The sequence below is a fragment of the Engystomops pustulosus genome, chromosome 5 (genome assembly GCF_040894005.1).
Source record: "Engystomops pustulosus chromosome 5, aEngPut4.maternal, whole genome shotgun sequence".
NCBI lineage: Eukaryota > Metazoa > Chordata > Amphibia > Anura > Leptodactylidae > Engystomops > Engystomops pustulosus.
The window spans coordinates 90,207,644-90,220,520 of record NC_092415.1 but is presented as its reverse complement, the minus strand read 5'-3'; the positions used below and the strand labels follow the sequence as shown (position 1 = coordinate 90,220,520).

General features: G+C 41.4%; 1 protein-coding gene across 4 annotated transcripts in view; it reads left to right on the top strand.

The window, feature by feature from the left end:
* The window catches only part of ATXN1 (ataxin 1), a 212,947-nt gene that overhangs the window by 186,165 nt on the left and 13,905 nt on the right, over nucleotides 1-12,877 (top strand). For all 4 annotated transcript variants that reach the window (XM_072152640.1, XM_072152642.1, XM_072152641.1 and 1 more), the window contains one exon: nucleotides 7,865-9,905. In XM_072152640.1, coding sequence (XP_072008741.1) covers nucleotides 8,034-9,905 — 1,872 coding nt within the window. In that variant the 5' untranslated portion in view covers nucleotides 7,865-8,033. The remainder of the gene's footprint in view (nucleotides 1-7,864; nucleotides 9,906-12,877) is intronic.

Sequence of the window (12,877 nt, the reverse complement as noted above, 5' to 3'; positions counted from 1 at the left end):
GCCTAGTCACACAGAAGATGCTAATGAAAGGTACAATGTAACATATTTTTTTTCTGTAAAACCAATTTTTAATACAAAAACACTTTGGCAGCGTATGTACAATGCTCTGTGGGGACTGGGGGAGTGCTAAAAATGGGTCTCCTGGTGACAGGTTCCCTTTAAAATTGCTAATAAAGTCCAGATGTCTCTGCCTTTATTTTACAGCCTCAAGGTAAAGATCCTGTTGCACATAAGAATATACCTTAATATAGATTCAATGTATTAAGTATAAATACCGTAGTTATTTTCCCATTACAGATCTTCTTAAGAGAACATTTCTCGAACAGCTGTGATGCTTTGGAATATTCCAAAACCAAGGAGCTCTTAGTCCAGAAACAGCTTTTTCTTGTCTATGAGCTGTGTGTGGCAGTGCCGGTCAAATGCATGGGGTTAGCCGCATAAAAAAATGTTACCCATTGCAGTGTGAAAATGTTAATGAAGATGGAAATGCAGTGACCCTTTTTTTGGTAGGACCTTCACACCAAAGGAATCGGTTCCCAACACAATTCATAAAATGGTATTGTGAAGGAAACCATGACGTTTCGGACCCCTGAAGGGTGCGGAAGGTCACTTAATTATCCTTTTATAGACACTCCCAGAACGCACGGGTTCTGAGGGGCGCAGGAAGTGATTTAAAGTTTTCCACACAACCTCTGGATATGGCACAACAATAAATCACAGCCCTGAATGGCTTGAAGATCCCTTTCACTAGCCTCAGTGAAACAGATTTTATCAAACTAATGAAGCTGCCTCCAGTTCTCCTTTAATATAAGAATGGTCTGTAATGGGATTATATAAGGTGAGGAACAAACCCAGTAGCGTGTATATATGTAAGCGAAACTCGGATGTGAGATTTGTGAATTGAAATAAAAGAGCAACACAGGTCAAATTTTATATTTAATTGCCTTAAGGGCACACTAGACAATACAATATATAGATATACTGTGTATAACAGAGTACAAAATATAAAGGTAGCACTACAAGTCTCACAGTCACTACAGTTCAGTGAGTTAGTTACCTTGTGTGTGGGCCTAATGGGGGTGGATAGTCCATGCCCTAAGATCTCCCTGTGCTTGGTGATGGTAAGATTTCCCCCAGGTTAAAGATCATCAGGGTTTTTCTGATTATATCAGGTGCAGACACAACTCCGTCCACTCCAAGGCGTAGTCATGGGTATAGCTTTTCAAGGGGAAGTCGAAGGGTGATGGTTCTGGTATCATTGGATCCGGTTGAATCCCTGGATCGCATTGATACCAAACCTGACCCATTTAGTATGGTCCTACACAGAGATATTTATATCTCTGGACCCAAGGGTGCTAGAGCCTAAATAAATGAATTTGCCCTTGGGCTGAGATGGACCATAACTCCATAACTGTCCCTAATCAACGTATTGGTCTTATGAGTTTTATGGCTCTTTGTCTGTTTGAAAATTGGAGGGAAAATCAGCTCAATTACGCTCAGGCTGGGAGGAAGTGAGGAACTTGAGTAGCATAACTCTCCCCTGGCCATATTTATCACAGTTATGCTACACATGAACAATTTGGCCACCTAATTCCTGATGCAGCAGCTCCCATCATGGTGTTGTCATGTGGTGTGCCCTTCAAGGTCGTTGCTGCAACCATTTGCTGGTCTAAGAGGTTTTCTATACACAAACACCCAAGGTTTGTTAAATTTTAGGAGAGTCATAAATGCTGCTAATAAGGATCACTATTCAGACCACACTTAGTGGATTTGGGTACAAAGATAGAATATCAGATTTGGTGTTATTCCGTTTGGAAATAAGATGGGTTGTGGTACGTGGTGATTTAACAATGCTGGACAATACAATGCAAACACTTGATTAGACAGTAGAGAAACTGTTTTACACCTAGTTCTAACAAGACAAGGGGGTATCTTTTACACCAATAGGAAAGATGGTTTCACCATTGTCACAGACAGGAATTTTAAGAGCACTGGTCGATTCACTGGCCAGGCTCAAAAGGGATCTGGATGCCCTTCTTGAAAAAAAATAGTAAAAATATCACGAGTCTGGGATCTAGATTCTTGAGATGGGAGAAATTTATTCTGGCTTCTTTGGTGGAATTGAGATAAATATTTTCTACATGCCAACTGTCATCATCCTTATGGGGTATTTTGCCTTCCTCCGGAACACTGTACAATTATAAGTTGGATTTGAAGGACCTGACTCTGTATTCAACCAAATCTTCTATACTTCTTTGACCCCCTTTTAGTGAATAGTCCTATACTTGTTATCCCAACCAGTGACTATTGACGGATGAAACTTCATAACAACAGGTGCATTAATTTAAAGTAACATCATATAAGAAACATTCTTGAGCAGGTGTATCAGACCTATGGCTTTCTATACTGAGTACTACGGTATACAGTCTATCTATGTATCTATCTACATGTTTAAAATCAAAATCATACAATATACAACAAAGATAAACCAAATGATTACCAAAGCAATGTGAAATACTTTATCTTTCCACTCCTTATTCCAAAGAAGGGGTTTTATTGTACACATCCCAATGCAGAGGGGTGCCATTTCTATGTTGAATACCGTTGGTGCTGAAAGCTCCCTCTCTTCTATTGCTCTGCAACTGTTCAGCCTGCACAGAAGTTTTGCTATTCTATCCATGAGTTACCACATTTAGGATTAATAGTCACTTCTCATCTAGTCTTCTTCTCATCCCTTAGAGCAAGAGATTGTGGGAGGGAATTCAAGGAGTACTTGCATACATGAGGCTGCAGCTCTTGACATGACTGAAGTATCAAGGAGCTGCAGTCATCTTGGATTATATAATGGTTGATAGATAAATTCAGGTTTCGTTGTGACTGGCATATCAGACATGATCTTATGATATATATGACTGCTGCTCTGGATGTGACTGGAGTAGCAGAGATAAAATATCAAGCATAAGACTGCAGCTTTGGATGGGACTGGAGTATCAAAGATTAGACCATCTAGGGTTAAAATAGTAAAAAAAAAAAGTTAAAAAAGAATCACCCCCCCTCTTTCCCTAGAACTGACATGAAATGTAATAAACAGTAATAATCACAAACATGTTAGGTATCTCTGTATTTCAAAATGCCTCATCTATCAAAATATAAAAACAGTTATAGCTCCAAAATATCCGAAACACCACTTTTACACCATTTTACATCACATAAAAAATTTAATAAACGTTGCACAGTCCTCAAAATGGTAGCAAAAAATGACACCTCACACAGCTCTGTACACCATAGTATGAAAAAGTTATTAGCGTCAGAAGATGGCGACAAAAAAAAGGTGGAGAGCGAAAAAAGAATGAAAAAACCCTGCATCCAGGGTTAATAAATTGACCATAAGCAAAATGCATACCGTATATATACAAAAAATGTGCTGAAAAATCTTACCTCGGCTTATACACGAGTCAATTAAAAAAGAAAAATTATACTCACCCTCCGGCACCCGGATCCTCGGCGGGGGCTCCCAGATCCTCGGCGGGGGCTCCCAGATCCTCGGCAGGGGCTCCCAGATCCTCGGCGGGGGCTCCCAGATCCTCGGCGGCGGCTCCCGGTCCTCAGCGTCGGCTTCCGCTTCTCTCTGCATTCTTCACTAGCTGGCAGTCACGTCGATGCGAGCTGCCGGCAGGCCCGCACTATGATGCGATGGTGTCACCGCTGATGACGTCATCGGTGGCGACACCGCCGCATCATAGTGCGCACCCGCCGCCAGCTCGCATGGACGCGACTGCCGGCTAGTGAAGAATGCAGCGAGAAGCCGCCGCCGAGTATTAAAGGTAAGTATCGTCGGAAGGTGAGTATTAAGTTTATTTTTTTTATTAGCTTGGCATACTTGGGGCACGCTGTATACCACTTGGGGCAGGGCAGGCTGTATGCTACTTGGGGCAGGGCAGGCTGTATACCACTTGGGGCAGGGCAGGCTGTATACCACTTGGGGCAGGGCAGGCTGTATACCACTTGTGGCAGGGCAGGCTGTATACCATTTGGGGCAGGGCAGGCTGCATACCACTTGGGGCAGGGCAGGCTGTATACCACTTGGGGCAGGGAAGGCTATATACCACTTGGGGCAGGGAAGGCTGTATACCACTTGGGGCAGGGCAGGCTGTATACTACTTGTGGCACGGCAGGCTGTATACTACTTGTGGCAGGGCAGGCTGTATACTACAACCTCGGCTTATACTCGAGTCAATAGGTTTTCCCAGTTTTTGGTGGTAAAATTAGGGGTCTCTGCTTATACTTGGGTCGGCTTATACTCGAGTATATACGGTACTTCCTTTTTCTCAAATTTAAAACTAATAAGTCATTATTGTCATACACAAAATTACAATTTAATGCTACAGAAACCAACTGTGGGTTAATATGGCTTTTCAGTGCAAATTTTTGCACCATTTTAAAAAATGTTTTCACCAAAAGAACCTGAAAGTGGATTTGAATGAAAATAGAAAAATATAAATTAAGGACGTATACTTCTTCCGGTAGAATCCATGCACCAAATAAAAACAAGTGTGTACATTACAATATCCAGAAATGCCTAAAAAATATCCAGAAATGCGGTAGAACATGTATACAGAATCACTTGTCCACATTTATCTTAACATGCAGTATACATAAAAGCTGCCCTCATTCTCTGAATATTAGGAAAACTGTTGTATTATTCATATTCTTATAATCCCTGTGGTAGGATCATAAGTCATTTGCAGTTTCCTAAGGGGATTCTGATTCAATTGATGGAAATGACTTTATCACAGTAAATAGCACCTTGTAATTTTGCAGAGCTCCAGGACCAGCCCTCATCTACTGCACTGCTCAGTAAGTCTATTTAGCATTATTACTATAAGCCTATCACAGGCGACAGATGACTTTATTAAACTGCTTGTACAGACATATTACAAGACTTAGATTCCTATTCTCCCAAGGCTTGATACAAAATATGGGAAAAGAAAGCAAACAGTATCATATTCATGAATACTGTTTTATTCTACTTATCGTGTGGATGGAATTACAGTCTAAGTATCTCTGGGTCTTTTACTTCTTAAAGGGGTTTTTCCATGAAAGAAAATTCTCAAATCTCAATCCCCTAGTGATGTTTACACAATAAAGATCATTTTAACCCCTTACTTTACAATTCTACTCAGTTTTATTGCCGTTTAGGTCCTATCACTCAGTGTTGGTCAGTGCAAGATTCCAGGGTATGAAGCAGATACATCTAGATGAGGAGATCCATGACATGCATATTATATAATATCAGCCCTGCTACATATCTGTTCTTACACTATGAGATCTGATGCGCCTCCCTCACGCTCCCTGGATAAAGAACTTATCGCTCTCCTCACGATGTGAAGTGTTTGTTGGCAGGAAGTGAGTGTCTGTAAGCTCCATCCTGGAAAGCAGGGGGTGGGGGCTAGAGGAAGAGGATATCTCAGCTCATGTTCTCAAAGCAAGATGGCGCACCACCCTAAATCAAAAGTTACAGGATTAGAAACCAGGGACAACTGAAATTGTGGACACCAGGACTGATAGAGACAAGTTGATCTGGGAAATGCTGTATTTTTGTTAACAACAGTGAATTAGAGAATGTGTTATATTGTTATTTTGAGTACATTTAAAAAACCTTTAAAGGGGTTGGCTGTCCACAATGAGTAGATAAAACAGAAATCAGAACCATAGGCATTGCTTCCCAGGAAATCCAAAATCCGTCATGATAAATCAGGGGCACTTACTCATAGATCCAGGCACGATGACTCTATTGATCTTCTTATAAAATAATTTTTTATAATTATGCAAATTAGTAAGAATTGTTCCTGTATTTGTTCAAAGGCTGTGCAGGAGCACTTTCCCCTCCCACTATGTGCGATAACAACAGGCAGAGGGAGGGGGGAGTACCGAGGGAGCACCGGGGAGGAGAAAAAGTGTTAAGCTACAGCATGGAGGGGCTCTGGAAAGACCCTTAAAGCCCTTCTGGTCATTAGACTAATTTTTAAAAGTTGTTTTTAGAAGAAAGGAGGCCATGAATAACAAATATAAGAGGATTACCACAGTCCTGGTGCCTGCATCTATAAGTAAGTTCCCATGGTTTATCATGCTTGATTTTGATGGTAGTTTTCCTTTAAGCCTTATGGGGCCCTTATGGGACCCAAATGACTCCTAAGCTTAGGTGTGGTGACACCACCAACACAAAGTTATGCCCCTGGTTTTAACTACAGTCCTTCTTATAAATATTCAGTATCACTACCTACCACAGCTGACAGACCTCGCATTTCAGTATATTAGACACTTCCTTGCTAAAAACAAATGTGTATGACTGTCATTTTTTAATCTACCTTGCTGTGAGGAAGATGTTCCCGGTACAGGGAGTGAAATAAATGATCACAAGTTCTTTAACACTTATCCTTTGTTCAGCACAGTCTTCCCCTCACAGTTGTTTTCACACTTGTTTCAACACCCACCTACACAATCCTAATAAAAGTCAGCACTTTTATCTCCATGGTGTTAGCTGTTTTTTTTTGTCCTTTGATGCTTTATATGTATAAGTTTCAGATAACTAGAACCTCTTTATTGAGTAAAAATAGATTGATCTTCAATGATACACTTCATATTGCAAAATTATACTTGTCAAGGGAATAATGTCTCTCTGTAGATACTTGTAGTGTTAATCACTGCATAAATGGACCCTACTTAGGATGGTATTTTCTACCCACTCACCAGAACATTTCTTATATGTTCACTAGCTTAGTTTATACATTTATACAGTTTTTTTTTAACCTGATGTTACATTATTTGTACTTTCAAATTGGACTTCTGAGGGAAATCTACTTCGGTATACTAAAGCAGCATCAATCACTTGTAGATCTGTGCAATATGATTCCTGTTGTGCCATTATCTTTTAACTTTATGTTCTCTTTCAGTTGAAAAATTAAGTTTTAATAATATGTAAATGAGGCAGACGTGTCACCAGAGCCCCTATAGGCAGCCCTTCTTACTTGTCTACTTCCTCCTCCAAAGCCTCCCCACTACCAATGACATCAGCCGAAGCCGGAAGTGGTGCCATGGTTCTCTCAGTCTGAAGCCTCAAGTCTTGAGTATCAAGACAGCTGTGTTATGAGGATCGCATGTGCACCATTTCAAGTGAAGAAGGTTATGTCACCAACAGTGGGAGAGGAAGAAGAAGGCTTGTAAAAAGCACTTCTGCCTTATTTACATAATTATAAAATGTAATTATACACACAGTAGGCATCAGGGTGCACAGATCTACAAATGATTGGTGCTGCTTTAATATGTCCAAATGTCATGGTAAATTTATTGAGCACCCTTAATTCCATGGTGCTGTACGTTCAATAAGGGGCTTACATACATTAAATTTAAGGAAAAATCAGTACAAAATACACAATACTAGACTAAACTGGCACAAGGGGAAGAAAGGCCCTGCTCAGCAGGGCTCACAATATAAATTGATAAATCTCATGATTTTTCTTGGAACTTAATATCTTAATTGTAATTTAAAAAGAAAAATAATTATTATTGCTTCTATGTGACCAATATCCATACATGTTAATCATCAGCTGTTCCATGTACACTACATCACTACTACTACACAAAATGGACTCTTGTGATCACCAGGGCAGCCAGTGGTAAAAAAAAAAATCCAGTAATCGGGTGTCAATGACCAAGTTTTTTGGGATAACACCAATCAAAGTTCTATAATGTAGGTACTCAAAGATGGAATACTGTATCTTACTAACCAGGTATCTCTTTTTTATTAGTTTAGATTTTTAATAAATCTGTGTAAAATGATTTGTATATATTTTATTTCTTCTAGATTCTACATCAGTCATTGGAACATTTTGCTCCCAGGGAGATGATTCCCCATGAAGTTGCTGGTTTTCCTTCAGGAATTAAATGTGATTTTCCTTTCACCAGACTGAAATCCGTGTCAGTCAGAGAGTGAGCAGGCAGTGGTGGTCGGCGGGAGTTGCAGAAAGCAAAACATGAAATCAAATCAAGAAAGGAGCAATGAAAGCCTGCCACCAAAGAAACGTGAAATTCCCGCCACTAGTCGACCGTCTGAAGAGAAGACAGTCGTACCAACAAGTGAAAACCACCGTGCAGTTAGTTTATCATGGCTCCCCACCTCCACAGTAAGCAGCCATGGTGGACGTCATCATGGGCCTGCAGGAACTTCAGTAGAAGCTGGTTTACAGCAGGGGGTAGGTTTACATAAAACACATTCAACTGGTATAGACTATTCTCCCCCGAGTGCTCCAAGGTCGGTACCAACAGCAACAACTGTTCCTGCCATTTATCAAACTGCGCAGTCTCAATCAGGGGCATCTGTATCACCAGTGCAATATACTAATGTGCCCCAAACGTTCCAGTTTATTGGACCGCAGTATAGTGGACCACCATATGCAGGATTCATCAATTCGCAGCTAATTTCTCCAACATCAAATTCCGCATCAAGTGCTGTGTCCTCAACAGGAGTCACCACTCCATCACAACGCACCCAGATGGAAGCATATTCGGCTATGCTGGCAAATGTAAGCAGCTTAAGCCAGCAAGGGCATAAAATTGAATCACATCTAGATCGGACTCCTGGATTGATTGCAGCAGGATCACCACCTACTCAGTCAAGTCAATATGTCCATATTTCCAGCTCATCACAGAGTGGAGTGAGAACTCTGTCACCACCAACTATCCCAGTACATTTACATACCCACCCAGTGATTCCTCAGACCCTTACCCTGGGCACTTCCTCCCAGGTGGTTGTGCAGTACTCAGATTCAGGAGCCCATTTTATTGCTAGGGACCCTACAAAGAAAGGAGAAAGTTTTAGGTCACACGCCAAGGAATTATTAAATGGTGAAATGGAGAAGGTTAGGAGATTTGTGGTTCCTTCCTCCACAGATGCACAGCTATTGAAAGCAGGCAATAATAAACCAGCTTCCCAACATTATGAGACAAGGCACGTAGTGATGCACCCCAGTACTGAATTTGGTGCTCGGGATCCCTCAGGTGTTCGGACCTCTGTCATGGTAGTGCCCAACAGCAACACAGCTGCCACAGACATTGATGCTCCACAAACCGTAAAGAGAGAAACCTCACCCTCAGCAGCTCATAACAAGGGAAGCTTACACTTAGGTAAACCAGCCCACCGGTCCTATGCTTTATCCCCACAACAGACTTTATGCGCAGAAGGCGTAAAAACAGTTGCCACTTTATCTCCTCACACAGTCATCCAGACAACTCACAGTGCAGCAGAGCAACTTTCTGTTGGGCTGCCTGCTGCAGCCTTTTATGCGGGTACACAACAGCCAGTTATTGGCTATCTCAGCAGTCAGCAGCAAACCATTGGCTATCCTGGAAATCTGCCACAGCACTTGGTGATTCCAGGCACTCAGCCTTTGATCATACCAGTTGGCAATCCAGACATTGAATCATCTGCAGTGGGGGTAGCACCTGCTATTGTCACTTCATCTCCCCAATTTGCAGCAGTGCCTCATACATTTGTCACTACACCCATTCCTAAAAGCGATAACTACAATGCTGAATCCCTAGCAAGTCATACAGCCTACCAGACAGCTTTGGTTCCGGCTCAATTCCACCTCCCAGTTGTTCAGTCCGTTGCTTCTCCAATGGCAGCTGCACCTACACTGCCCCCTTATTTTGCAAAAGGGTCAATCATTCAGCTAGCCAATGGTGAACTAAAGAAAGTAGAGGATCTGAAAACTGAAGACTTCATACAAAGCGCTGATATAAGTAACGACTTGAAAATAGACTCCAGCACAGTTGAGAGGATTGAGAACAGCCATAGTCCAGGCATTGCTGTGGTACAATTTGCTGTTGGAGAGCACAGGGCCCAGGTGAGTGTAAACCTTACAGTCAGTCTTGTTGTTTGTATACTGCAAGCTTCTATACGCCTAAAGGAAATCTACCATTAAACATGGTTAAACCAGGGACACTTACACCTAGGACTGATTTGGCAAGCTCTGTGCAGCGCTGCATAATCTGTGCGCTATATAAATAAAGGAATTATTATTATTATTAGATCCAGGCATTGTGATTGTGGTAATCATCTTATGTTTGTTACCTCCTTCCTTCTAAAATTAAATTTTTAAATTATACTAAGCCCCTCCATGCTGCAGCTTCACAGACTGTTACACTGTGAGGAGCATTCCCCCCGGAAATTTCTTCTGCTGTAGTGAGATCAAAGCAGAGGGAGGAGTGAATTGCTGAGGGAGTAGAGGGGAAGGATAAGACAGTGTAACAGCCTGTACAGCTGCAGGGGGGGGGGGGGCTGGTAAAACAGCCATAAGCCTTTTTGGTTCATTAGCATAATTTGTAAAGTGGATTACCACAGTCATAAGTGACCCTGGTTTATCATGCTTGATTATCATGGTAGACATCTATCCCTCCATGGATCACTCTGCCAATCGACCTAAGAACCCATTTGATTTTTTCATTTGCCTAACAGCAGAGGTGTAACCTAATGCCCTAGGATCTGAGGACCAAGCGAGGTATAAAGTCACCTCTTTTTAAAAAGAGTGTAGCAGCTCTAAAATCACGCCAAAAGTAAAAGCAGAAATGTGTAAATCACATAATAAGCTTTTCAGAAATATGTATTCTGTTACCCATTGATCTGTCATGTTAGAAAAAATTCAAGTTGTTATCTTTATTATATTTATGGATTTATATTTACCATGGATGATGCCATGTCAGTTTGTACTCCAATTTCTTCTTTATACCATTTCTTTTTGCCAGATATGTCAATAATTTAGTAAAAAATGGTGAAATGGGTGCTGCAGAGCACCAAAGAAAGAACACGTGCAACATCGGACATGGTGCATGAGAAGCTAATTTGCACAAATTTTAACAATGTGTACATCATTTAATGTTAATTAAGCAGTGATGTATTGCTTTAGGCCTTATTCACATGGCTGCCATGGGGAAGCCATTATCTGGTCGCATAGATAGATTTCAATGGTCACAGCAGGGTGAGCACATGGTACATTACCACACCGTGACCATGTCCGGCGGCTGCTCTCCTGCATATGGAGGGAGGAGCCGTGATGAGCGCTCACCCCTCCCACCTCCTCCTCCTTGAGGCCTTAAAGGGAACCTGTCACCAGGAGACCCATTTTATCACTCCCCCAGTCCCCACAGAGCATAGTACATACACTGCCAAAGTGTTTTTGTATTAAAAATTGGTTTTACAGAAAAAAAGATATGTTATATTGTACCTTTCATTAGCATCTGCTGTGTGACTAGGCAGTTGCCTTTTGGGAGGAGCTGGAAATGAGCATCCCCCCCACCCTTGGGGAACAGCTTCTCCATGTGACCTTTTCAAATATATGAAAACACCCATCACTGGGCTTAGCGACGCCCCCTGCTCCTCTACAGCCAATCCCGAGTGAGGGGAGTTATTCATATATTTGAAAAGGTCACATGTTTCCCAAGGGTGGGGGGGGGGACTGCTCCTTTCCAGCCCCTCCTAATTGGCAACTGCTTAGTCACACAGCAGATGCTAATGAAAGGTACAATATAACATAGCTTTTTTTCTGTAAAACCTATTTTTTATACAAAAACACGTTGGCAGTGTATGTACTATGCTCTGTGGGGACTGGGGGAGTGCTAAAAATGGGTCTCCTGGTGACAGGTTCTCCTTAAAGTTTGAAGAGGATCATCATATTGTGTGTTATTTTTTGTTATAATAAACAGCGTAACAGTATAACAGTAAACTACAAACTGTAATCTACATAGCAAAGAGAATAGTATACATTTAAATACCTTCACAAGTTATATTCATTCTACAAGGGGTGGAGGAGATAAGATCAGGCACTGGGGTGGTGTTCATGACAGTTTAATAATGTATTCAGAGGATGACCAGGGAAGCCACACTTGTGATCGGTCTAGGGATTTTAAGAGTATATTGTTAATGTTTAGCTACCCAAACCACACAAGATGATTTCCTGATTCAAGAAAATGTAAATGTTAAATCTGGGTGATAATATCACATACAGAGAAGCACTTAAATTCCCCCACCCATGGTATAAACATATGTTGTGTCTTCAGCTATATGTATAAACTAATGAAAAATACCTGTGATCATTTTCTGTTTAGCACCTGTGCAGTCACATGGCAAGGAGGCTACACACTTCCCCCAGCATCTAGAAACAGAGGAGGTGCTTACAGCCCTTCTTCCTCATAACTCAGAGAACAGTGTGCACATTGTCAAATTGTTTTAATAATAAAAATGGCTTTTCCCTCTAAAAAGAAAAGTTACATGAAAGAGCAGTGAAGTGTCCCATGGGAGTGGTCAGTTAGGAGTGGTTTTCTCGTCGTCATCCCCCCCCAACCCCCTGGGAAAACTGCTCCATCATGTGTCTATTTCAAATAGGAGGGATAGTGGGGTGGGGGGACTTGCCTCTCACTGGCCACTCCCATGGGACACTGCTCTGCAGAAAGAAAGGTAAACGTTCATCTAACTCTTTTTTTTATTGGAAAAAGGGCGTTTTATTATAAAAACACTTTGGCAACGTACACACTATTCTCTATGGGGACATGGAGGACCTAGAAAAAGGGCGCCTGATGACAGGTTCCCTCTAAACAAACAGCATTGAAATTATTTATACACTTAGCTATATTTATTTTCTAGTATACAAAATACATTTGTAATTATTGAAGAAAGTTGCAATGGTTTTTCTCCCAACAAAAAATATTTGAATTGAACTCTAGTTTACCTTGACATCTGCTGTCTGAGGGGTGTTGATGTATGTCGGGAGGCCCCAAAAACACTAGTCATCAGAAACCAAGCACTGGTTTTTATGTCACTTCA